Source organism: Carettochelys insculpta, chromosome 9, assembly GCF_033958435.1.
Source record: "Carettochelys insculpta isolate YL-2023 chromosome 9, ASM3395843v1, whole genome shotgun sequence".
Lineage (NCBI taxonomy): Eukaryota > Metazoa > Chordata > Testudines > Carettochelyidae > Carettochelys > Carettochelys insculpta.
The window spans coordinates 23714102-23737567 of record NC_134145.1 but is presented as its reverse complement, the minus strand read 5'-3'; the positions used below and the strand labels follow the sequence as shown (position 1 = coordinate 23737567).

Here is a 23466-nt window from a genome sequence, read left to right as displayed (position 1 = left end):
CCTCGAGGAGACCCCCCCAAGGCCACCCCGGACCAAGACTCCTGTTTCACATATCGGGGGCAATGCGCACTGGTCCCGAGACTGCCCATACATGGAGTGTAACTTTGGGAAGCTCTGGACCACACAAACACAGGCGCACCCCCAAGGCCTTGGTAAACTGACTGTCCTGGTGATTGTCAGTGGGACAGAGGCAATTGGGCTGATTGACTCAGGGTTTCCCCAGAGTCTGGTTCGGCAACCGCTTGTGCCTGATGCAGGGCCTCCCCAAGGCGCCATCAGGCAGCAGTGTGTCCACTGGGATGTGAAGGCCTATCCCTGTACCTGGGTGACCCTACGGGTGAGAAGACACGAAGAACCAGTGATGGTTGGCCTGGCCCCAGCTCTTGCCCATCTGGTAACACTGGGTAGAGACTGGGGACATTTTCATGAACTACTAGCAGGACTTGGGAAGCCTTCAGCTAGGGAGCGGCAACCCCAGCCATTGAGCAAGAGAAAGGCAGGGCTGCAAATCTGGCTGGAGTAGGGGAGGTGGCGGACACAGGGGAAGGGACTTCCCTGGGATAGCCACCCCCACTGCCTGAATCTGCAGTCTTCACTCTGCCCTCGGAATTTGTGGGGGAGCAGCAGGCGGATGAGATGCTGAGCCGAGCATACGATCAGGTGGCAGTAGTGAATAGGTAGGCCACCAGAGCTCATCCAGGGGGACAGTTCCCCCATATTGAAATCCAGGGAGATAGTCTCTACCGTGTGGAGAAGAACCCACAGACCGGAGAGGTGCACCATCAGAGAGAGGTCATGTGGCTTGCCCACACCATCCCCATGGCAAGACACCTGGGGAGAGACAAGACCTGGCCCAGATCCCGGCTCGCTTCTTTTGGCCTGGCATCCACAGAGAGGTTGCAGACTTCTGTGCCTCCTGCCCAGAGTGCCAGCTCACAGACCCTCGGTCTGTGGAGAAGGCCCCATTAGTTCCCCTCCCACTCATGAGTATGATCCCTTGAGTGGACTGGCGTCAATATAGTCGGCCCCCTGGAGAAGAGTGCCGCTGGATACCGGTTCATCCTCATTGTTATTGATTATGCAACTCGGTATCCGGAAACAGTGCCACTATGCTCCATGAGTGCCAAGAGGGTGGCAACTGAGCTCATGAATATCTTCGCTCAGGTCAGGGTCCCACGGGAGATCCTAACAGATCAAGGGACAAACTTTATGTCCCAAACGGTGCAACAACATTGCCAGCTGCTAAAGATCAAGACCCTCCGACCATCCGTCTACCATCCCTAGACCAATGGACTAGTAGAACGCTTTAATTGGAACTTGAAGGCCACGCTCAGCAAGTTCGTGCTGACAGATGCACGTCACTGGGACCAGCTCCTCCCCACCCCCATGTTTGCAGCTCAGGAGGTACCCAAGGCTTCCACAGGGTTTTCACCCTTTGAACTCCTGCATGGGAGGCAGCCACAGGGGATTCTGAACCTAGTAAGAGAGATGTGGGAGGAACAGCCCTCCCAAAGCAATAACGTGGTCCAATATGTACTCAACCTATGTGAGAGGCATGAAGCTCTAGGGACATTTGCCCAAGAGAACCTCCTCCAAGCACAGCAGGCCCAGAAGGCAACTTACAACAAACAGGCCAGACTCCGGGAGTTTCAGCCGGGGGATCGAGTGCTACTGCTACTGCCAACTACTGACTCTAAGCTCCTTGCCCGCTGGCAGGGCCCTTACGAGATCGTCTGGCAAGTGTGCCCAGTGAACTATGAGGCTGACCAGCCGGATAAGCGTAAGGGGTGGCAGATCTCCCACGTAAATCTCTTAAAGCCCTGGAAGGCCCAGGAAGGGCTACTAATCACACCCTACCCACCAGGCCCAGAATTGGGGTCCCAGGCAGAGGAGGTGGCAAACACTGCAGAGGTACAAATTGGGCCCAACCTTACCCCGGAGCAGAGACTTTAGGCCCAGAAGTTAGTGGCCGACTTTTCCTTGGTCTTTTCAACAAAACCCGGTCGAACTCACCTGGCTGTCCACCATATCCAGACCGAACCTGGCGTTAAGGTCCAACAAACGCTTCGACCCCTTCCCCAGAAGTTGAGGGAGGTGGTCAAGCAAGAACTGCAGTTAATGCTAGCTCTGGGGGTAATCAAGGAATCTTTCAGCGAATAGAAAAGCCCAATAGTCCTAGTACCCACACCGGATAGGAGCACGCAGTTCTGCATCGACCTCTGGAAGTTCAATGCCATATCCAAATTCGATGCCTACCCAATGGCCCGGGGAGATGAGTTGCTTGATCGGCTTGGGGAAATCAAATACATCACTACCCTCGACTTAACAAAGGGCTATTGGCAAATCCCCCTCACACCTGAGTCCAAGGGGAAGACAGCTTTCTCCACTCCCTTTGGACACTTCCAGTTCCGAACCATGCCGTTCGGGCTGCACGGTGCCCCAGCTACATTCCAGCACCTAATGGACAAGCTTCTATGTCCCCATAGCCAATACACCACAGCATAATTGGACAATATAGTGATCTATAGCCACGATTGGCAAACCCACCTACAACATGTCTGTCATATTGCAGTCCCTCTGGGAAGCAGGCCTGATGGCGAATCCAGCAAAATGCTGCCTCGGAAGGGATGAGACCACCTACTTAGGGTACACCTTGGGAAAGGGCATGGTACACCCCCTAGTGGGGAATGTCCAAGCCCTCCAGCAGTAGGCCCCTCCATCCTCAAAGAGACAGGTGCGCCAGTTCCCGGGGTTAGCAGGGTATTACTGCCGCTTCATCCCAGGCTTCTCCTCCATCACACCCCCTCTTACCGACCTCCTCAGGGAAGAGGTCCCAAACCACGTCCCATGGACCCCAGCTTGTGAGCAAGCTTTCCAGGCCCTAAAGACTCAGCTGTGCCGGGAACTGGACCTGTAGGAGTTCCTGCTACAAATGGATGCCTCAGATGTCAGGGTGGGAGTGGTGCTCTCCCAAATTGTGGGAGGGGAGGCGCACCCGATTCTTTATATCAACCGTAAGCTCTTCCCAAGGGAAAAGGCCTACTCAGTAATAGAGAAAGAGGCCCTAGCAGTCAAATGGGCCATAGACTCACTCCGATACTACCTCCTGGGCAGACACTTTACCCTCGTCACCAACCACATCCCCCTGTGCTGGCTACAGGCGATAAAAGAGACAAACCCCAGAATCACGAGGTGGTACCTCAGAATCATGAGGTGGTACCTCTCCCTCCCACCCTTCTCCTTCCAGATCCAGCATCATGCAGGGAAGGATCATGCAAATGCGGACTTTTTTCCCCAGGGAGAACGAACACAGTTGGGGGAGGGCAGACCCTTATGGGGGTCTTGAGAGGGGGGATGTGTAGGAGTGTGAGGGAGGCCAGGCAAGGCAGGGGTTAAACAAGGCCTGTTAGCTCAATCAGCCCCACCCCGGTTCACCTGTGCCCAGTGTCAGGCCTGGAGGGGTATAAAGGGAGGGAAGCCAGCTCAGTTTGGGGCTGACCAGTGAAGAGGCAGGAGCAGGCTCTGAGGCAGGAGGCCCCAGGCCAGAGCTGTTACACAGTTAGCCACCGGAGGGCGCAGCCCAGGACCCTCCCTCAGGTACTGAGGGGAGCAGGGAGCCCCTCCCCAGGGAACCCCTCTCCTGCCAAAAGGGGGAACTAGATTCTTGGGGCCGCACCCAAACTCAACCCACAGATGCTTGGGTGGGGGCTGCAGACCCACACAACAGACCCTGGCCAGGGGGCCTAGCCGCTCGGCCACCCGGGCCCAGGTGCGAACCGTTCACATAAACACAAGTTGTCAAGTACATAACACCCAGCAAAAAACACATTAAAACATTCATCTCATATTCCATTCTCTACAAGCAAATTTGAGACTTCCTCCCTTATAGGTGCTGTGACGGGAGATTCCATATTCTTTATGGGAATATGATATACTAGAATATGACATATGCAAATATTTTTTGTAACATGTCATTGGAAAGGTTACATTTTACTGATTGCATTTGTCCTATTTCTACGCACGTATAATTTTTGTACCGGAAGTTACGAACATTGACTGTATACTTATCATCAATGTGTTCACATTAGGAAAAGACTATTATCAGGCCATCAGGTACAACAATGAAGCTCTATTTCTGGCTGCTTAGCAATGCAGCCTTTATTGAAGCAAACATCTGAGTCCTCACCATCTTCTAGACACAGCAGCTACTGCAAGTTTATACTATTTCAGATTGTTTTGATAACTTTTTTCTTTCAAGAACAGGAGGCAGATTTTAGAAAAGAAAAAAATATGACCCAACTAAAGGTATTTGTGATGGTTACTCTAGGATTCCTGGGTAACTGTTCTCCAGGTAACAACTTGCATTCGCTAACTGAATGTATTCCACTTGTTATCTCTCATTGTATAGTAAGTTGTAAGGTCTACTTATAGTAAAATACCTATTTGGATTAAGTACATATCCCTTCACACTTTCTTCCAAAGTATGCAAAATAAGATGTTATGAACATTCCACAAAGTATCCACTATACTTACACACATTAGTGGTTCCTCTGTCAATCTCCCCAAATACTTCTTCTGCTGTTGCTCATTTCCTGCAATGATGACTGGCATTTGCTACAAATGAAGACACATTATTTTTTATAAAATTCTGTTCATTATTTTAACTCTAGCCAAAAACAGAAAAAAAAGATGCAACTTACTCCCAAGGAATTCGCCTCAATAGCAGTTTGGACCCCTGTACATCCATAAGCTAATTCTTCTGTAATAAGGCACGCTTCAAAAACACCAAGGCCAAGTCCACCTACAGTTAAATCATTTATTTACCAAAAATAATTTACACAGTATGTCAACGATTCTTTATAAAGACAAATTCAAGGAAATATCAAAAACATATTCCCTTGGATATGGCTGCATTTACATTTTATCTGACAATTGAGAGTTTTGTCCAATAACTATGACTATTTTAAAAATAAAATTTCACAACTCCAGGGTTTGTGAAAGTGATCTTCTTGGCAAGTTACAATGAACTGAGACAAAAAGTGTGTTTGCATGAAAAGTATTTTTGTTGTCAATATTCTTCCCCCAAACCCTGCCTCTATTGGACCTTTTATGCCTCCAGATTCTAGCTGTTATCTGGCCAGCCAAGAATTCTCCTGGGTCAAGAAAAGGGTGGACTCCTACACCTTAGTGCTTCTGGCACAAATGTAAAGTATATTATCGAAATAGTCTCCAACTGGTGAATGGTCCTTCTGGGAAGCCCTTAAGCCGCTCTAACTTGTATGAGAGCATAGGCCAACAGACAGAGAAATTGGGGAATAACAATCAGCTCCCTAACGTTTCCCCTACTGCACTAAGTAGATGCCAGCCACAGCACAGGATCTGGTCCTAAACCACAGGTCTCAGTCAACCTCTAGTTTCTAGTCAGCCTGAGTAGTCCTTTAAAGCCAGCAGAGGTTAGTGCCTTTTTCTGTGATTGCACGGCATTGTTATTAGACTAGAGGCCAGCAAAAAATTTATGTCTACAACAATTATTCTTCATTAATTCTATATCATATTTAGACACTGTAGTGAGATTCCTTCAAAAATACCCTAGTTTAAAAAAAAAGACATTTGAAGTTAACTATGTGACATCTTTTAAATCACCCTACAATAGAATCCATAGGGAGGAGATCAGGTTCACCTGATATGAAATGGGAAGAACATCATCTAGTGAGGAGAACTTTAAAATAGATTGAGAAAGGGAGAGGTGACCAAAGCCCACAGAAAGACATAAAGAAGGCAATCTTAAAAGAATAGCTGGTGTTTGAGGGTGCTAGGATATGGAAAATACAATCAGGTCATAGTAGTAGTAATAGAGAAATCAGAGGGGGGACTGTTCAACATCTTATATTTCTATACATAAATGCAATAAGTATGGGAAATAAAACATGAGGAACTGAAAATATTAGTACATAAACTATATTATGACTAAACAGGCACTAAAGATTAACTTGGCAAGGTAAGTCTCATAACTGGAGTATTGGTAGAGAGTGGTATAGTTTGGTCAGGAAGGCAATAAAGGGAGGAAGTATTACACTCTACATAGGTCCCTACCAAATTCATAGTCCATTTTGGTCAGTCATATGACTTTTAAACCATAAAGTTCTTTATTTCAAATATTTAAATCTGAAATTTCATGATGTTGTTAATTGTAGGGTATTGCTACCCTTACCTCTGCTCAGCTGCTGGGCAGCTGGAAAGCATCACTGCTGGCCAGGCATCCAGCTTTGAAGGCAGAGCTATTGCCAATAGCAGCCCTCTGTGGCCACCCAGCTCTGAAAACAGCAGTAGAGAAATAAGGGTGACATGGATATGCTATTGCCACCCTTATTTCTGCACTGCTCCTGGTGGGGTGGTGCCTTCAGAGAGGTGCATTCAGCCAACAGTACAACCACCACTCTCCAGTTGCCCAGATCTGAAGGCAGCACAGAAGTAAAGGTGGCAATACAGTGAACTTCCTAAAGTAACTTTGTGATCCCCCTGCAACTCCTTTTTGTGGGTCAGAACCCCCAAACTGACAAATGTTGTGACATCGATATTGCATAGGGTAAAAGCATGCAAAAGGCAGGAGGATACCAGATTTCACAGTTCATGAAGTGTTTTGCATGACTGCGAATTTGGTAGGAATTAAATTATAACATGTAGACACACTAGCCCCTCCATACTCTGGGTGTCCCCTGGGCTGTGGTTTGGACCCTGGCAGGGGAAGGAGGAAATGGCATTGCCTGCCACACCCACTCCTTCCCAGCTGGGGAAAAAGCAGTGCAGCAAAGACGTGGTATGGAGGGTTTTTCCCTGATGCCCCCTCTCCTCACACTCTGACCCTGCAGAACCCTCCATGGCTTGGAAAATTCCATAATCCAGCATAACCTGTTTCCCAGGGTTGCCAAATAAAAGAGGTTCAAGTGTATAGTGCTCTGATATCCTGGAAGGAGATAAAGATAAAAGGAGAGAAAGAGTCATGGTAGGAGTCTAGAATCACTACAACAGGAAGAAGAGGTAGAGAAGGAGTTTCTAGAACAAAACGACAAAAATATCCAAAACAAAAGGGCTGCGTCTACACTGGCTCCCTACTTCGAAGGGAGCATGGTAAGCAGGGTGTCAGGAGATTATTAATGAAGTGCTGCACTGCATATGCAGCACTTCATTAAGCTAATTCGCCCCCGCGGCAACTTCAAAGTATTAAACTTCGCAGTGCTGGCTCGCGTGTGCTGTGCCTAATGTGCCACTACTGCAAAGTGCCTGGGGTACTTCAAAGTCCCTTTGCTCCTCAAAATTTTGACACTTCAAAGTTGCCACAGGGGGGAAATGAAGTTCTGCATATGCAGTACAGCACTTTATTAATAATCTCCCAACAACCTACTTACCATGCTCCCTTCAAAGTAGGGAGGTAGTGTAGACACAGCCAAGATGTAGTTATAATAAGGAATTTAACATCCCAGACATGTGATGGAAAAGTAATATGGTAAAACAATTTCTAGAAAATGCACTGGGGACAAATTTTTGTTAAAGAAAGTGAACAAAGTAACTGCCTTAAACTTGAGGGAGAAATTGATTGTTAATTGGAAGGTAGAAAACAATTTGAGTGAAAGTGATCGTGAAACAATGGATTTTCTAGTTCTAAGAAAAGGAAGAAGTGAAGGCAGCAAATTATGGACAAGGGACATCACAAAGCAGAGAAACTCAGGGAACTGATAGATAAATTCTCATGGGAAGAAAATAAGAGGGATAAAGGAGTTCAGGAGAGACTGAAGTTTCTCAAGGAGTCAATAGTAAACACACAACTGCAAACTAGAACAAGAAACACAGCAAAAATAGTTTAAAGGCTCACAGGACCATCAACAGCTCTTCAATTACCTGAAAATCAAAAAGAAATCTTGCGAAAAGTAGAAAGGATGAAAAGGAGTACAAAGAGCAGCATAAATATAAAGGGAAAAATCAGAAAAACTAAGGCACAAAATAAGTTACACATAGCAAGGGGCATACAAGGCAATAAGAAGAGGTTCCTTAAATAAATTAGAGTAAGAAGAAAGGCAAAGAGAAGCTTAAATCCTCTTGGGGTGAAAGAGAGCTAAATAATTAATGAGGTCAAAAAGGCTGCAGTGTTTAAAGCCTATTCAGTCTTGACTGTTAATGGTGCTACTCAACATAATAAATATTAACAAGAAGGACAAAGGAAAGCCAAAATAAGTAAAGAGCTGGTTAAAGAATTTTTAAATGAATTAGAAATATCCAAGTTCACAGGACTTAATGGCTGTGTCTACACTACCTCCCTACCTCAAAGGGAGGATGGTAAGTAGGGTGTTGGGAGCTTATTAATGAAGTGCTGCGGTGCATATGCAGAACTTCATTAAGCAAACTCTCCCGCGCGGCAACTTTGAAGTGTTAAACTTAGACGTGCCAGCTTGCATCTAGTTGCAGCTCACCTGCCAGTACTTTAAAGTCCCTTTACTCCTCCTCCTCCTCCTCAGCCTCTTGCTACAGGGGGATATGGGGGGAAAACTCCTCAGCCATGTCCGTGATGACAGTTGGGAGGGAGTTATTGTTCACCCCCAGGAGCCAGTGGAGCTCTGTATAACAGGAGCAGGTGGCTGGTCCTGGCCTTGACCTGCACCGTGCACTGCGGGCCTGAATGCACCCGAGTGCAGCTCCTTCACCTTTGCCCGCACCTGCTCCATGGAGTTGCAGGGTGGCTCCATGTTGCCAGGGCAGAGGCCAGCCAGGCGTAGACATTCCTCCTCTTGGCTGAGGGGTCCAGGAGGGTGTGCTCCTCGCCCCACAGGGCTAGGAGGTCCTGTATTTCAGGTGCTGTCCAGAATGTGGCCTGGAGTTTTGTGCCCTGCGGGGCTTCTGAGACCCCTCTGGCTGGTCCCTGGAGGCCTTGAGGGGGGTCGCGTTGCGGCTGTCTCTCTGCCACCTGAGCAGGAGCAGCTGACTGGAGTGGCTCTGCAGCATGGTGAAGAGCAGCATGCTGCTGGGCTGCTTCCTCCCATAAGCTTCTTGCCATGGGGTTTCCAGAGCCCCCTGCAGCTTTAAGTCTGGCTGGAGGCTGGTATCATAGAGCGTGATTGCTGTGGGCAGGGCGCCTTCCAGCCCAGCTAGTCAGTGTCACGGAGGACTAATCAGTTGACAGAAGGCCCGCCCACCACAGAGTGTCCACACTGGTGTTCGACCTCATGGGAGGACAGCAGAATGCTGTTGACAGAAGTGCCACATTCTGTCGATTTACTGTTGACAGAGCACATTGGTAATGTGACTGATCTGCCAGTTTTGTGGACAAAACTCTCTAGTGTAGACGTAACCTAAGAAAGGAAGTAATGGGTTAAATTTGCAGCAGGGGAAAATTAGGTAAGATATTAGGAAAACCTTTCTGAAACAGGTTTCCAAAGGAGGCTATGGAATCCCCAACCCTGGTGGTTTTTCAGAACAGATTGGACAAATACCTGTCAGGAATGTCTTAAATTTATTTGGTCCAGCTTCAGTACAGTGAGCTGGAGCTGATAACTTTTTAATGATTCTGCCAGCTCTACATTTCTGTAATTCTATGATAATGCCATGTATTTTTTCCAGTAGAAGCCCATTGACTCTAACATATTAGCCAATGTTGTTATACTTGTGCATTTTGTCTTTTAACACATAATACATTTAATAATGCATTGAACAAGTCTTCCTGCCCACTGACTATGTGCTAAGTCTTCAAACTTTGAACAATTTTAATACCAACCACATAACATTATCTGTTTTTAAAAAGTCCTCTATAGTATCCTTCTTCATATGTTTTATTTTATAAGCTTAAAAAAGCACCTTACTCACCACAACTTTCTGGTATATGTGAATTCATCAGACCAAGTTCCCATGCCCGTTTTATAAGAGGAACAGGATACTGAAATGAAAAGGACAGGTATTTACACACTCAGCCAGACAGTCAGTTAATCATTGCATAACTGGAAAATGCTGAGTACCCACACCTATTTTACCACAAAAATACAGCAAACCTACCTCTCCAGATTTATCATATTGTCCAGCAACAGGCATGATTTCCTCTCTAGCAAATTTCCGTGCAGTAGCTTGAAACTCTCTCTGTTCATCACTGAGTGCTAGAAAATAACACATTTTAGTCACCAGTTTTACACTACAGTTAGTCTTGTTGCTAGTCAGAGCTGCTGATCTGCTTCCTCCAGAAGAGAAGGAAAAATACACTCTTTTTTCCTCCTGGGGGCTAAAAAGGCTCAGCTGCCTCCCACCAAAGAGCATAACTCTCCACTTTTCACCCAACATGTAGAATGCACTCATTTACTGATGATACTGTGATCTACAGAATTGAAAATGTTAGTGTGGATGTGATGCTTCCCAGGGTTACCCAGGGTTCTCAGACACTTCTCCACCACCTGCCCTTAGTGTGTTCTCTGTGAGTCAGCTCCTGGATTTCCTAATCTTCTGGGAACAAAAGCACTGCCTTCCAGGCCTCTAAAAGCCTCATACTCTCTGTACACCTTACAGATAGGCTCACACCAACTGCTGAGTTCTCTGCACATCCTTCTGGAGTGCCTAGTCCATTATGAACTGAACACTCACAGAACTCCCAGATTCTCTACTTTCAAAGAGAACAACTCATTAGTTTCACCATTCTGGTTAACACACAGCTCTTAGATACAATTTGTAGTAAAAAAACCAAGCAAGAATCTAAACAAATTAGGACTGCTGATTAATTGCTGTCAACACATGATTTCAAAAAAATGTAATCGTAGTTAACTGCACTGTTAAGCAATTGAACACCAACTTAAATTTATTAAGTATTTGATTTCAATTACAACACAAAATACAAAGTATACAGAGCTCACTTTATATTTTATTAATATATATGCACTGTAAAAATGATAAATGAAAGAAATAGCATTTTTCAATTGCAGCCTATAGAGCTAACCTGCTTGCTTGGCTATGTGTATATTTTCTTATTGATTTCTTATTTCCTTATGGCTTTGATTATTTTATTATAATAGGTATAATAGGTTTATGTAGTAGTTTAGCTGGAACACAAGGGACTTACCTCCCATATCCTGCATGTTGTGTCAAGGCAAAGTTAGCATGCATATGTCTGGGACCTTTCACCCAGATAGAACAGCTGATTCACATGTTTGGGACTCTGCCCTAGCTAAGGAGCTAGGGCAGTGTTTTTTAAACTTTTTGAGACCACAGAACACCAAATAATATTTTTATGTGGAACACCTATGAAAGTTTTCTTTAAAAAGCCGTTGTCATAAAAAACAAACAGCAACATATACAGAAAAAAAATAAAGTAGTTTAAGTGGGTATTACAGCAATGAAGTAGTAACATTGTAATCTGTTCTTAATAACAGAAAATATATACCATAGTGTATGCTATCAAAAAAGTGTCAGAAGCTCATAGCACACCTGCAAGTTGTTCATGGAACACCAGTGTTCCGTAAAACACAGTTTAAGGAACACTGAGCTAAAGCATAAGGTCCACGTATGATGTGTCAAAGGAGGTTGGCATAAGGACTTTTCTAAGTGCATACCCCTTTTAAACTTAACAGGTACACCACAACTTGGAAAAACCCAAAATAATTGGTTAGGATAGAAATAACAAATGGGATACCTAACCACAACAGTGCCATGGTAATGAACTGATGTACATGATAAGTTGGAATTATATATATAAACTGACCTACAGAAAAAAAGATACTTTAACATCACTAAGATGAGGAAATGTAAGCAAAAGAAAAAAATCCCTGACTGAATATAAATCAAACATAACAGCATCACCATTGTTCTTGAAAGCCAGTCATAATGATGGAGAATGTTATGATGATGAGAAAGATGATGGCTAACACTTCAGTTTGTTCAAGGGATGGTGTGAGCATATGGAAGTGCAGATGTAAGTTCTCTGTCTTGTTAAGTTTAGATATTTGCGTCTATACACTGTAAATATACATGAGTTCCCATAGTGCGTGTGTTGTAACTATGCATATCAGGGTTCCCAACAGTTACTCTCTCCAGATTTTAAAGAGTTTAGACATAAAGTGAATCGCAACATTTGTTCAGATCCACAGAATACTTACCAAAACTAAAGCCAGCTCCAGGTTTAATCTGATGCGACACTTCAGCAGCTTGAGTAGACTGCGATCTCCAGCCACATTGAGAAATGTTCCAAAGCACCTGTTTAAAATAAAGGAATATAAGATTTAACACGCCCACAAGGCAAAGCTTCTTGGAGCCTTAAGAACTCCAATAGAACTCTTAGCTTATAACACGTTAAAATGTAAGTACAGGTATACATTGCACTTTCTAAACAAACACTGCCAAGTGTTCCAAAATAGTGACAGGTATTTTTAAAAATGGAGGAAGTTTTGGCTATTTTCGGTCTGGATCCTGCCATGAGTAGCTTGTAAGCAGACTGCTTGTCTGCATAAAACCTCACAGTGGCTGGGAGTGGGTCTAGTACTCCGGCCACATGTTACATGTTGCAACACTGGGGCCTTGAAAAAGAAAAAGAATAATATAAGCATTGATTGTTTTCTCCCCTTTTAAATTAATCTCTTACATTTATTTATTTATTTAAAATATTTTTCTCTCACCTCACTATTCAAAATATTCAAGGTGGCTTACAAATTTTTTTTAAAATATAAATATACACAAAAAGATTTAAAAATACAAAACTCCAAAACCCACTAAAACATCTCAAAAGAAGGAGCGCACACACAAATTCAAACACCAATAAACACAAAACAGGGTGGCATTTTACATGTATTTACAACCTTAATACAAGTTTAATAATATTCTGCCTAGAAATCAGTATTTGCCAGAATATCTTGTTTGGAAAATACCGATCTGAGAAATTTCTGGAAAATGCATTATTTTCTGCTAATTTTTTTGCAATGTACTGCTGCAACACAGAGCTAGTCATCCATGGTCACTTTACTCCAGGGCTACATCTATGCTACAGCGATCTTTCAGAGGAAGTTCTCCTGGAAGATCTCTTCCAAAAAAACTTCTTTCGAAAGCGTGCATCCACACACAAAAAAAGCAGATTGAAAGATTGATCCACTTTCGATAAGAGTGTCCACACAGCCCCTGCTCTTTCGAAAAAACAGGCCAGGGACTGAAAAATCCGGTGCCACGAGGACCTCTTTCAAAAGAAAGGGCCCACAGAGCATTTACACACACTTTTTTTCAGAAAAATCTTTCAGAAAAAAGTGCTCTTCCTCAACTGGGAGGGGAAAAGGGCCACTGGAAATGTGCTGCATTCTTTCCATTTTGAGATCTAAAGAGTTCATTTTGTGTGCAGACACTCCGCAGGTTCTTTTGGAAACGGCACTTTTTTTTTTTTTTTAAAAGAACTTACTAATATGGACACAACCCAGAAGTTTCAGGCTCAGCAGCAAATATGGAATTTTCCTATTTAATGTTGATTACTAACTTTTTCCTCAATTTTTCTTCCATGGTTCTTATGTTCTTTGCTTCCTTTTCCATGTGGTCGGACGTATATTGTTTATTATCTTAAAGCATGCTGCGAACAGAGGTACAGTGCTCAACCAGCACAAGGTTCTATTATACAATAAGACTGATGAGATAGTTATAACTTTTCCTCAAAGAAAAAAACATATGCAGATTGTCTAGGGTCCTGTCCCATCCCATTCTGGGGGGCATCATAGAATCATAGACTTCTAGGGCTGGAAGGGACCTCAGGAGGTCTAGTCCAGCCCCCTGCCTAAAGCAAGATCAACACCAACTAAATCATCCCAGTCATGACTATGTCAAGCCGGGACTTAAAAGCCTCTAGGGATGGAGATTCCACCACCTCTCTAGGTAAAGCATTCCAGTGCTTCACCAACCTCCTGGTGAAATAGTTTTTCCTAATATCCAACCTACACCTTTCCCTCTGTAACTTCTGACCACTGCTCCTTGTTCTGCCATCTGTCACCATTGAGAACAGTCTCTCTCCATCCTCTTTTGGGTCGTTTCTACACATGCCATTTTTGAACAAAATGCTAAAAAATGGCCCAAAATATGCTAACGGAAGCGCGGCCATCGAGGGGGGTCTTCTGGAGGCCCCTTCTTCCCAAAACTTTTCAGGAAGATGGGGCCTCCAGAAGCACATCCTTCCGGAAGAGCTTCCAGGGTGTTTTGGAGTCCGGAAAAATGGCTTGCGGACTCCAAATCACGTGACCTTATGCTAACGAGGCCCAGGGAATTTGCATCCATGCCTCATTCGCATATTTCAGGCCATTTATTAGCATTTTCTTCAAAAGTGGCAAGTGTAGAAACGGCCTTAGAGTCCCCTTTCAGGAAGTTGAAGGCTGCTCTCATCACCCCTCAGTCTTCTCTTTCTACAACCTAAATAAGCCCAAATCTCACAGCCTCTCCTCATAGATCATATGCTCCAGCCCCTTAACTATTTTCATTGCCCTCCGCTGAACTCACTCCAAGAAATCCACATCTATTATATACTGGGTGGCCCAGAACTGGATGCAATACTCCAGATGTGGCCTCACCAGTACTGTGTAGAGGAGAATAATAACTTCTCTAAATCTGTGCGAAATGCTTCTCCTGGTGCACACCAATAGGCTGTTAGCCTTTTTGCTAGAAGAGCACACTGTTGACTCTTATCCAGCCTCTCATCCACTGTAATCCTAAGGTCCTTTTCTGCTGCACTGCTACTTAGCCAGTTGGTCCCCTGCCTGTAACAATGCCTGCGATTCTTCCATCCCAAGTGCAGGACTCTGTACTTCTTGTTGAACCTCATCAAATTTTTTGGCCCAATCCTCCAATTTGTCGAGGTCACTCGGGATACTATTCCTACCCTCCACCTTACCCCCTAGCTTCGTGTCATCTGCAAAGCTGCTGAGGGTGCGATCCATCCCCTCATCCAGGACATTAATAAAGATGTTGAACAATACCAGACCTAGAAGTGGTCCTTGGGGCACTCCACTTGAAACCAATGGGATGCAGGAAAGGAGAGAGCAGCAGTGAATTGGATCAAAGAAAGTGTGCACAGCGTAAATCAATTTGGTAAGTCCAGCAAAGTAAGTATGAGCTGGCCCTCAATTTGGTGACCTATTGTTCAGATTTTGTATTGCATTATACTTAAGAGCCTATTTTGCAAACAGCATTAGACCCAGTGAACATTCCCCTGAGAATACAGTAGACCTCTGAGATACACACACTCAAGTGTGTGTATCTATGTTTTAAGTGACTCTAACTGGCAGGGCACTGCCACCACTCAGAGGAATGGGAAAACTGACTAGCACAGCTCTCAGCTCCCGTCAGGGATGGCAGCTGACTTGGCTGCCACCACTGAAAATAGTGGAGAAACTTTCTCCGCTTCTGTCAAGGAGAGGTGAAAGTCAGGCTGCCACCCCTGACAGGAGCAGTCTCCCAGCTTCTCTCAGGGGCAGCATCCTGACTCTTGGCTGCCGCCACTGACAGGAATGAGGAAACTGACCAGGGCAACAGCTCTGGCCAACTTCCCAGCTCTGCAAGCAGAAGGGAGCCAGGCTGCTGCTGGGTTTGCAGCAACCCTCTACTCACTGGAACCCAGAAACTGATCAGGGCTGCTGCCCTGGTCAGTTTCCCCTCTCCTGTCAGTAGCACCAGCCCAGAGCCTGACTCTCAGCTGCTGCCTCTGACAAGAGCAGCTGCTGCCCCTGACAGAAGCGGGGAAACTGCTCCCATCAGGGGCAGGAGCCTCCCCACTCCTGTCAGAGGCGGCAGCCAAGAGTCAGACTGATGCCCGAGAGGAGCAGGGAAACCACTTCTGTCAGGGGCAGCAGCCTGATTCTCGGCTGCTGCCCCTGACAGGTGCAGGGAGGCAGAGCCAAGAGTCAGGCTGCTGCCCCTGAGAGTAGCGAGGAAACTGAACAGCGCATCAGCGCTGGTCAGTTTCCTCTGTCCTTTGAGCTGTGGGCAGTCTAGAGCCAGGCTCTTGGCTGCCCCTCACTCACAGGAGACAAGAAACTGACCAGTGCTGCTGCGCTGGTCAGTTTCCTGGCTCCCCAAAGTTGCACCAATTTTGATTTACCAGGGGGTTGCGCAAGAACGTAACCCCTGCATAAGTCAGGGGTCTACTGCACAGTTACATAGGGAACAATGAATTTGACCAAATGGAAGTTACTTTCACCTTTCAAAGAGGTGATTTCAAGGATGTCTTACGTTCAGCTTCATAATGTTTCAATAAATGACGTAGTAATGACAAGTCACCTTTAAAGACTATATTGTGACAAAATTGGACACTTTCTTAGAAAGCATTTTGTTTTGGGTAAAACAACAGTTCTAAAGATGTGGCCCAATTAGCGCACAGTTGCAGCACTGTTGTGTGCAAATGATAACCGGGCCCCACAGGCTTCAGGGCATGGGCCTCCCATCCAGCCCTGAGGTTGCCCAGCAAGTTCTGGGGGTCTGGGGCAGCCACATGGCTGGAGTCAGGGTCTGTAACTACCATCCATTCCTGTAGGGTGGGGCTTCCACAAGCTCCAGTGCTTTTAGCCAGTCATGCACAGTGGGTGATCTGGAGCAGCTGGGAGGCCTGGGGCTGCCGCCTGGCCCAGCCAGCTGCAGGGTTCTGGGCCAGCTGCACAGCGGGGAGGGTAGGTCTGTGGCAGCAGCCCAGAGCTCTGGGGCTGCCACCCAGCCCGCAAAGAAGAGGTGTGTGGGAAGACCATGACAGCCATGCAGCAGGGGTCCAAGACAGCTGGCTGGCTCCACACAGTCAAGGTCTTGTGTAAGTGTGGGGCTGCTAGCTGTCCTTACAGGGTGGAGGTTCAGGAGGGGTGTCCAGGGGGCAACTGCCTTATCACCCAGTCTTTGCCATCCACAATGATGAATATGTTGACGCTGATGGGCTAAAAAGGTCCAGTGCTCTCCTGATAAGTATAGCAAGAGAACTATGTTCTGTCTTGCCCTCATAAGACAAGTTCTTGAAGAGAGTCTCCTCCATGTCTGTAGGCAGGATGTGTCAAGGGGTTGTTGAAAATACCTGTAACGTGCAGAGTGGGCAGCAAAGCTTTCCCAGAATACACCACACACAAAGGCTTAAAGTGGCCATATTTTGGGAGGACGCTAGGGAGTCTGAGATACTGCTGGTTTGACTCAGGTCTGCGGGCTGCAGAGTGAACCCCAGCACTTCAGGTTTGAACTCTGGCTAGAAAACTGGCAATGAAATATGTGCTTACTGTCATATAAGGTTAAGAATATAGATGATCAAGTCCCAGGTTTTCTAACACTGAACAGCAGACTCAAGTCCCATTAACCCTGGACTTACACTGCAGCACTGACTTACCCACCAGATGATGAATCTGGTGCAGAATTGGCAGGTAGTTTATTTGACTTATCTTGCAGAAAGTATGGGACATCCGCTATCCATGATCTACATTTGTTCCTTATTATCTTTGGGTTGAACTTTTAAGGTGTTAGGTTTGATCTATAAAACACTAAATGGCACGGGACATTTTCCTTGCATGACATTGCCATGGCCACAATCACCAGAGATGGTCAAGGTGGTATAAAAGAGGTGTTTGCCAATAAGGCACTCATTTTCAGAACTTGTTTACTCAATATGGAACACTCAAATTTATTGAGCATTAGATTCAGCTGCAAGCACCATCTATTTACCTAGTATTTCAAAAGCAGAAGGATGGTGTTTGAAGTAAGCAGGGTACTTTGATTAATCTTTTTTTAAATATTTTCTGGATTCAGAGTGATAAGTAGCAGCTAGCTCACGTACAATTTATTTTCTCATACAGAACTGTATTTTTAATTTATACATAGCATAAAAGCTTTTTATAGCACTATAAATAAAATTATAATATATAATTAGACAGGTATATTTAAGGAGATACCACCTTGTCAAGTATTTACAAATATCTAAAGCTTTGTTCTCTTATTAGTAATCACTTCTCTTTAGCCTGAAGCAGAATTTGCATTTATTACTAATAGATTTACCTGGACTTCCCCAAGTCCAGATCCACATCCAGGTTCAGGTGGAGGGGAGGTCTGTGCACCCTGCCTACCAGCTGCTCCCCAGGGCCTACCCAGGGAGAGATGGGGCTCCCTGGGGCTGGTGGGGTCTGTGCAGGCTGCCTGCTGCTGCTCCCCATGGCCAGCTCACGGTGGCAGGACCACAGGCCAGCAAATACTCTCTGGGGCTGGCCAGGGTGGGGTTGGGGTACCATGCAATGCAACCCATACCAACTAGCTTCCCCCCCAGAGCCAGCTGGGGTGAGGGAGGAAAAGCACCCTGCCTGATGGCTGCTCCCCAGGGCAGGGGGGCAGCTTCATAGTGCCCACTGGCTTCTCCCTGGGGACAACTTGGACCATGCAGCCTGGCTGCATTGTGCTCCCTGGCGTGGATGAGGTCTGTACAGGCCGTCCGCCCAGTGCTTCTTGGGACTGACAGAGTCCATGCACCCTACTCACCAGCTTCTCCCCATGGCCAGACCAGGGAATGGGGGAGCCAAGCACCCCTAACTGCCAGTTGCTCCCCAAGGTGGAGTGAGGAAGCTGTGTACCACCAGCACTTGGACCATACATAGGGGTCAAAAAGTCAAGCTTCAGCACTCCACCTCAGAAAGGCTGCCAACCCAATTCATATATTAATCTGTAGTGCCTCTGAGTGTTGAAGCACAAACACAGCAAAGGGAATTGGTTCCAAGGGTCAGCAGTTCTTTATTCTCCACTGCCCCTCCTCCCTCAGGCTTAGTTTGAGAAAGTGGAGTCACTTCTAAAAGCTTCATTCAGGAGAAAGCAAGAGGCCAGTTGAGTTGAGCTGTAAGTTGCAGCAGTTCGAGCCAGGCGGGGGGATGAAGTCAGACTGACTTGGTCAAACAGCAATGTCAATTCTAACAAAAGGGCACCCAGCTACATGCCCCCAGCCTAAGCGCCAGCTCTGTCTGCCTCCTCCCTACCCTTGGGGCTGGGGGAGGATTCTGAGGGCCGCACTCAGGGGCAAAAATAACTTCAAGCGTTTTACAGGTACTGTCCTCTTGTAAGCCAGGTCGCTGCCAGCTCCCTCAGTGGCTCTCTGCTAGCTTTGACCCAGAGCTGTATGCCTGGGGCTTGCTTCCACCTGTAGCCACAAGGACGACTTGGGGAGGGCCCCCAGCATTTTCCACGTGCCCCTTCTCCTCCCGTTTTTCCCCGGCCCTCGGACCCAAGTGTCTCCCTCCCTACCACCCCTCCCTTATCTGAACCTGCCCCTTCCTCAGCCCGGGGGGAAGTGTCCTGCTACAAATACAGTCCCCCGCCTCCCTCCCTGCGTCCGGGCCTGGCCTCCAGGCCGTCTCCCCTTCCCGCCACCCCGGCTGCGCCCCTTGCGTGACCGCCACACATACACGCCCGGGGCTGGGCTCAGGGCCTCGCCCCGCCCCTCAGAGCCGAGCCTCACGTGCTGCCCGCCAACCCCTCCGCCTGACCCACAGTAGCCTCTTCTCGCAGCTGGGGGCGGGGGGGCTGCACCCCCCGGGCCGCCTCCCTTCCCGCGGCCGGGCCGAGCCATGTCCCTCCCGGGCAGCCCCCAGCCCGTTTCTCTTTCCCCGCCGAGCCAACACCTCCTCCTCACCCGGCTGACCCTCAGCATCGACATCTTGATAGCCGCCGCCCAGGACTCCCAGATCAGACAGACCTTGCGGCGCTCGGCGCCTGCGTCTGGAGCAGCCCCGGCCAGCCGCTGGGCGGGGCGGGGCTCGGCTCGGCGGGGTGCGGCACGGCGCCGGGTCCGAACTTCCGGGTGCCAGCGCTTCGAAGCAGCCGGCGTGTGCGGCCCGCCCGGGCTAAGCGCGGGGTTGGGGGGACCGGCTGGGGGGGGGGCAGAGTTAGGGGGCAGCTTGGCGGGCTGGTCGTGACGGAGGTGGGAGCCCCACTTCCAACTCTCCCAGGCGGGCCGGGTTGGGGAAGTGGTCCGAGACTATCCCCCCCGCTCCCGCCCGGCAAACAAGTTGTGGGGCGGTGCGAGTCCTCTCCGAAAATAAGGCAGGTTCTGGAGGGGCTTCACTTTTCGGGGGGGCTCTGGCAGTGCCCTTCCAAGCTAGTTTTTTGCCTGAGGCAAGAATAGAAAATTGCGCCCCCTCTCATATATTCATAGTGGTAATTTTGTAGAAAAAGGGAAGAGACTTAAATAACAACCATAATAATAACACGTTTATTTATTATAGCTAGGAAATTTGAATAAACAATTAATACATACATCTCTTAATACAGTGTTTCTCAACCTTTTCTTATAAAGTACCCCGTTTTAAAAAAAAAATAAGCACCCCCATTTTCAGACACGCACATTTTTTTCCACCATTGCAACACATTTGTTTAAACAACTTAATTGTAACTGGGTGGTTGGCAGAAATTGGCTGTAGGCTATAAACTTGCCATCATGCTTATGACTGTGCAAAGAAGATAAATTAAAAAATGAGATAAAATAAGTCCAATTTTTTTATTCATACACGTGTATATGTTTTTATGCAAACAGCAATGAACAGTGATCAGTGAAATTATAAGAAAAAATATAATTCATTTAATGCAAAATTTTAGCTTGTTTGGATGAAATCAAATGTTCAAACCTAGGGTTCAAACTGCTGAGGGCCACAATTAAATCATTTTCTGGAGACATACAATTTCTTAATCTAGCTTTTCCCAGCCTTCCCCACCCCCACTTAAACTCAATATGTCCCCCTCCAAAAGCAGGCATGCATGCACACACATCCCCCGGCTGTAATCCGATGCTGAGGACTCACTGAAGCTGCCGCTGCCACCATCACCACATGCTTCTCCCTTCAAACTCTCCAGAAGAGTGTCTGTGCTGCCCAGGACAGCTGCTGCAGGCTTCCTGCTGCAGCACCCAGCAAACACCTCCCAGGTGTGGTGACTCTTCTACTGCCAACTTCCCAGGCTTTCAGACACGTTGTGGGCCAAAGGGTTGTTCTGGCCACTGACATGCCCCACTTGGCACAGCGGGCAGCTTGGGCACATTGCTAGAAAGCCCCAGCTCTCCACTGGAAGCCAAGCAGCTAAGCACTGCTCTGTGCCAAGGGCCAGCAGCTCCAGGGCAGGAGTGTCTCGAAACATGCTGGGAAAAGCTGGTGCCCCATCAGCAGATTCGTTCCTAATGTGCGGTGCGTGGGGAACCCAAATGCAGACGTGCCGAGACAAAACACCCAACACCAACACACACACACTGCCTCCTATCCAACGCATGCCATTTTATTGCTCAAAGAGCTGCACAGTGCACGTACTCCTCAAACTTCTCTCGTGTACCCCTAAGGGTATACATACCACGTGTCGAGAAACACTGTCTCAATACATATAATTCTACATATAAGTATAAAATATCACCATGTCAGGTACTATTAAACATTTGTTTGTAGTTGTATTTTTCATGCTTTTAATGAGGCAAATTCACCAATAATTGTGTTGAAATTAAAATTATGTGCTACCTTATGTTACAATTGCCCTGGGGTCAGATGAGTCATAAGGGCCCAGGGTTTCCCGCCCCCACCAGTCCATTTTACAGTGCCACTAGTACCCTGGGCAGCATGCTCTGAGTGGTGCTTAAATGCTGGTGTGGGAGAGGCTAGGTCCCAGCTCCACCCCTTCTGGAATCAGGGAGCCACTACCACCCTTGCCCAGGGGCCTAGCAGTTCTTTTGGCCCCCCTGATGTATCTCACTTACCTTGTCTTTACATTTGATAGAGATGTTTTTCCAAGTGGAGACCCTTGATTAAATAGATAGACAGATGGTTTTAATGCTTTTAACACTACATGTTTCTCACAAAAAACAGTTCAATAAAAGGTTTCTATCCAGAAGATAGAACTGTGTCTTGTAAATCCTCAAGATTTTGGAGAATGCTAAATACGTATTTCTAATGTACCAGATACCATACTGTCGAGGTGGCAAATGAAAGGATTCCAAGTTTCAGTTTACTCTTGGAAGGGCTACACACTAAATAGGGTGGCATCCACCTATCACCTATTTGTCTAGGTATTTATTATTATAGTACGTGAAAAACTCTCAGGCTGTGTCTACATATGCCCCCTCCTACCAGAGGGGGCATGTTAATGAGGCAGTTTGGAAGATGCTAATGAAGCACTGACATGAATATGCAGCACCTCATTAGCAGAATAGTGGCCGTGCACTATTCAAAAGTGCTGCTTTTGGAAAGCATGCCACCTGTGTAGACGGGGGCCTTTTGAAAGGACTGTCCTGATTTCAAAAACCCCTTTTTCCTAAAACCAAAAAGGAAGAAGGGGGTTTCAAAGTCAGGGGGTCTTTTCAAAAGTCCCCTGTCTACACGGGCAGTGGCATTCTGAAAGCAGCACTTTCAATCACACATAGCAACTATTATGCTAATAAGGCACTGCATATTCATGTCAGTGCCTCATTAGCATCTTCTGAACTGCCTCATTAGCATGCTCCCGCCATGTAGACACAGCCTCAGTGAATTTATCCTCACAACACCTCTGTGATATAAGAATTATCATACAGTAAACTCTTTCATACCCGACATTTTATCATCTAGAACTCTCAAATAACTGGCTTTTTAACCATAAGTAAATTTTAGTTATGTTTTCCGTACGTACAGTATAGTGAAAGTAAGTACAAATAAATACAGTATAAGTTTTCAGTGTACAGTTCTGTTGTTGTTGGTAAATAAAGTACTCTGCATACATTTTTGTTTGTTTCTTAATATCTTGTTTTTTCTTATCAGAGAGGTAGCCGTGTTAGTCTGTATCTTCAAGAACAACAAGAAGTCCTGTGGCATCTTACAGACTAACAGATAATTTGGAGCATAAGCTTTCGCGGGCAAAGACCCGCTTCGTCAGATGAGTCATGTAGTTATAGAGTGATGCTGTAAAAAAATTCAGGAAGGGGTTGCCGAGTTACCTCTGCCCCACATTCATGCCCCTCCAATGGTTGATAACTCCCCCCAGACTAGACCAACTGGATGCCATTTGCGGTACTGGCATCCAGTCTGACAGGTCCGAGAAAGTTGGTAGCCCTAACCCCTTGCATCCCTGGGCTAATGGCAGGACTCCAGGTGACCTGGACTCTGCAGATGGCAGGGCTGGTGGGCTGCAAAGCCCTTGTGTAGCAGGATCCTGGGGGCTGTCAGAGCTCATGGAGCCAGAGGGTGGTAAGGTTCTGAGGGGTGATGAAGCCAGTGGGGCTGATGGAACCACCCAGGGGCAGTTCACAGACCCGAACCTCAGGCTGGTGGAGCTTGCAGGTGGTCTGAAGCAGAGCCAGCCCAGGTGCAGGGGAATTGGCTGCAAAACTGGGGGGGTGCTGCAGTACCCCTCACACCTCTACTTCCCACACTTAGGTAGATTTATTCCAAATGAATAGCACCTAACTCCATGTATAGTCAAGCTGTGACTGTTCATGGAGTCAGGTGCTAATCAACAGGAATAAAGATATCAGCATCT

General features: G+C 46.7%; 1 protein-coding gene across 1 annotated transcript in view; it reads right to left on the bottom strand.

The window, feature by feature from the left end:
• The window catches only part of ACADM (acyl-CoA dehydrogenase medium chain), a 39174-nt gene extending 19439 nt beyond the window's left edge, over nt 1-19735 (bottom strand). The window contains exons 1-6 of the mRNA XM_075002774.1: nt 19613-19735; nt 12120-12216; nt 10039-10136; nt 9853-9922; nt 4701-4801; nt 4534-4614 (exon numbers count right to left, since the gene is read on the bottom strand). Coding sequence (XP_074858875.1) covers nt 4534-4614; nt 4701-4801; nt 9853-9922; nt 10039-10136; nt 12120-12216; nt 19613-19636 — 471 coding nt within the window. The 5' untranslated portion in view covers nt 19637-19735. The remainder of the gene's footprint in view (nt 1-4533; nt 4615-4700; nt 4802-9852; nt 9923-10038; nt 10137-12119; nt 12217-19612) is intronic.
• Nucleotides 19736-23466: the final 3731 nt, after the last annotated feature.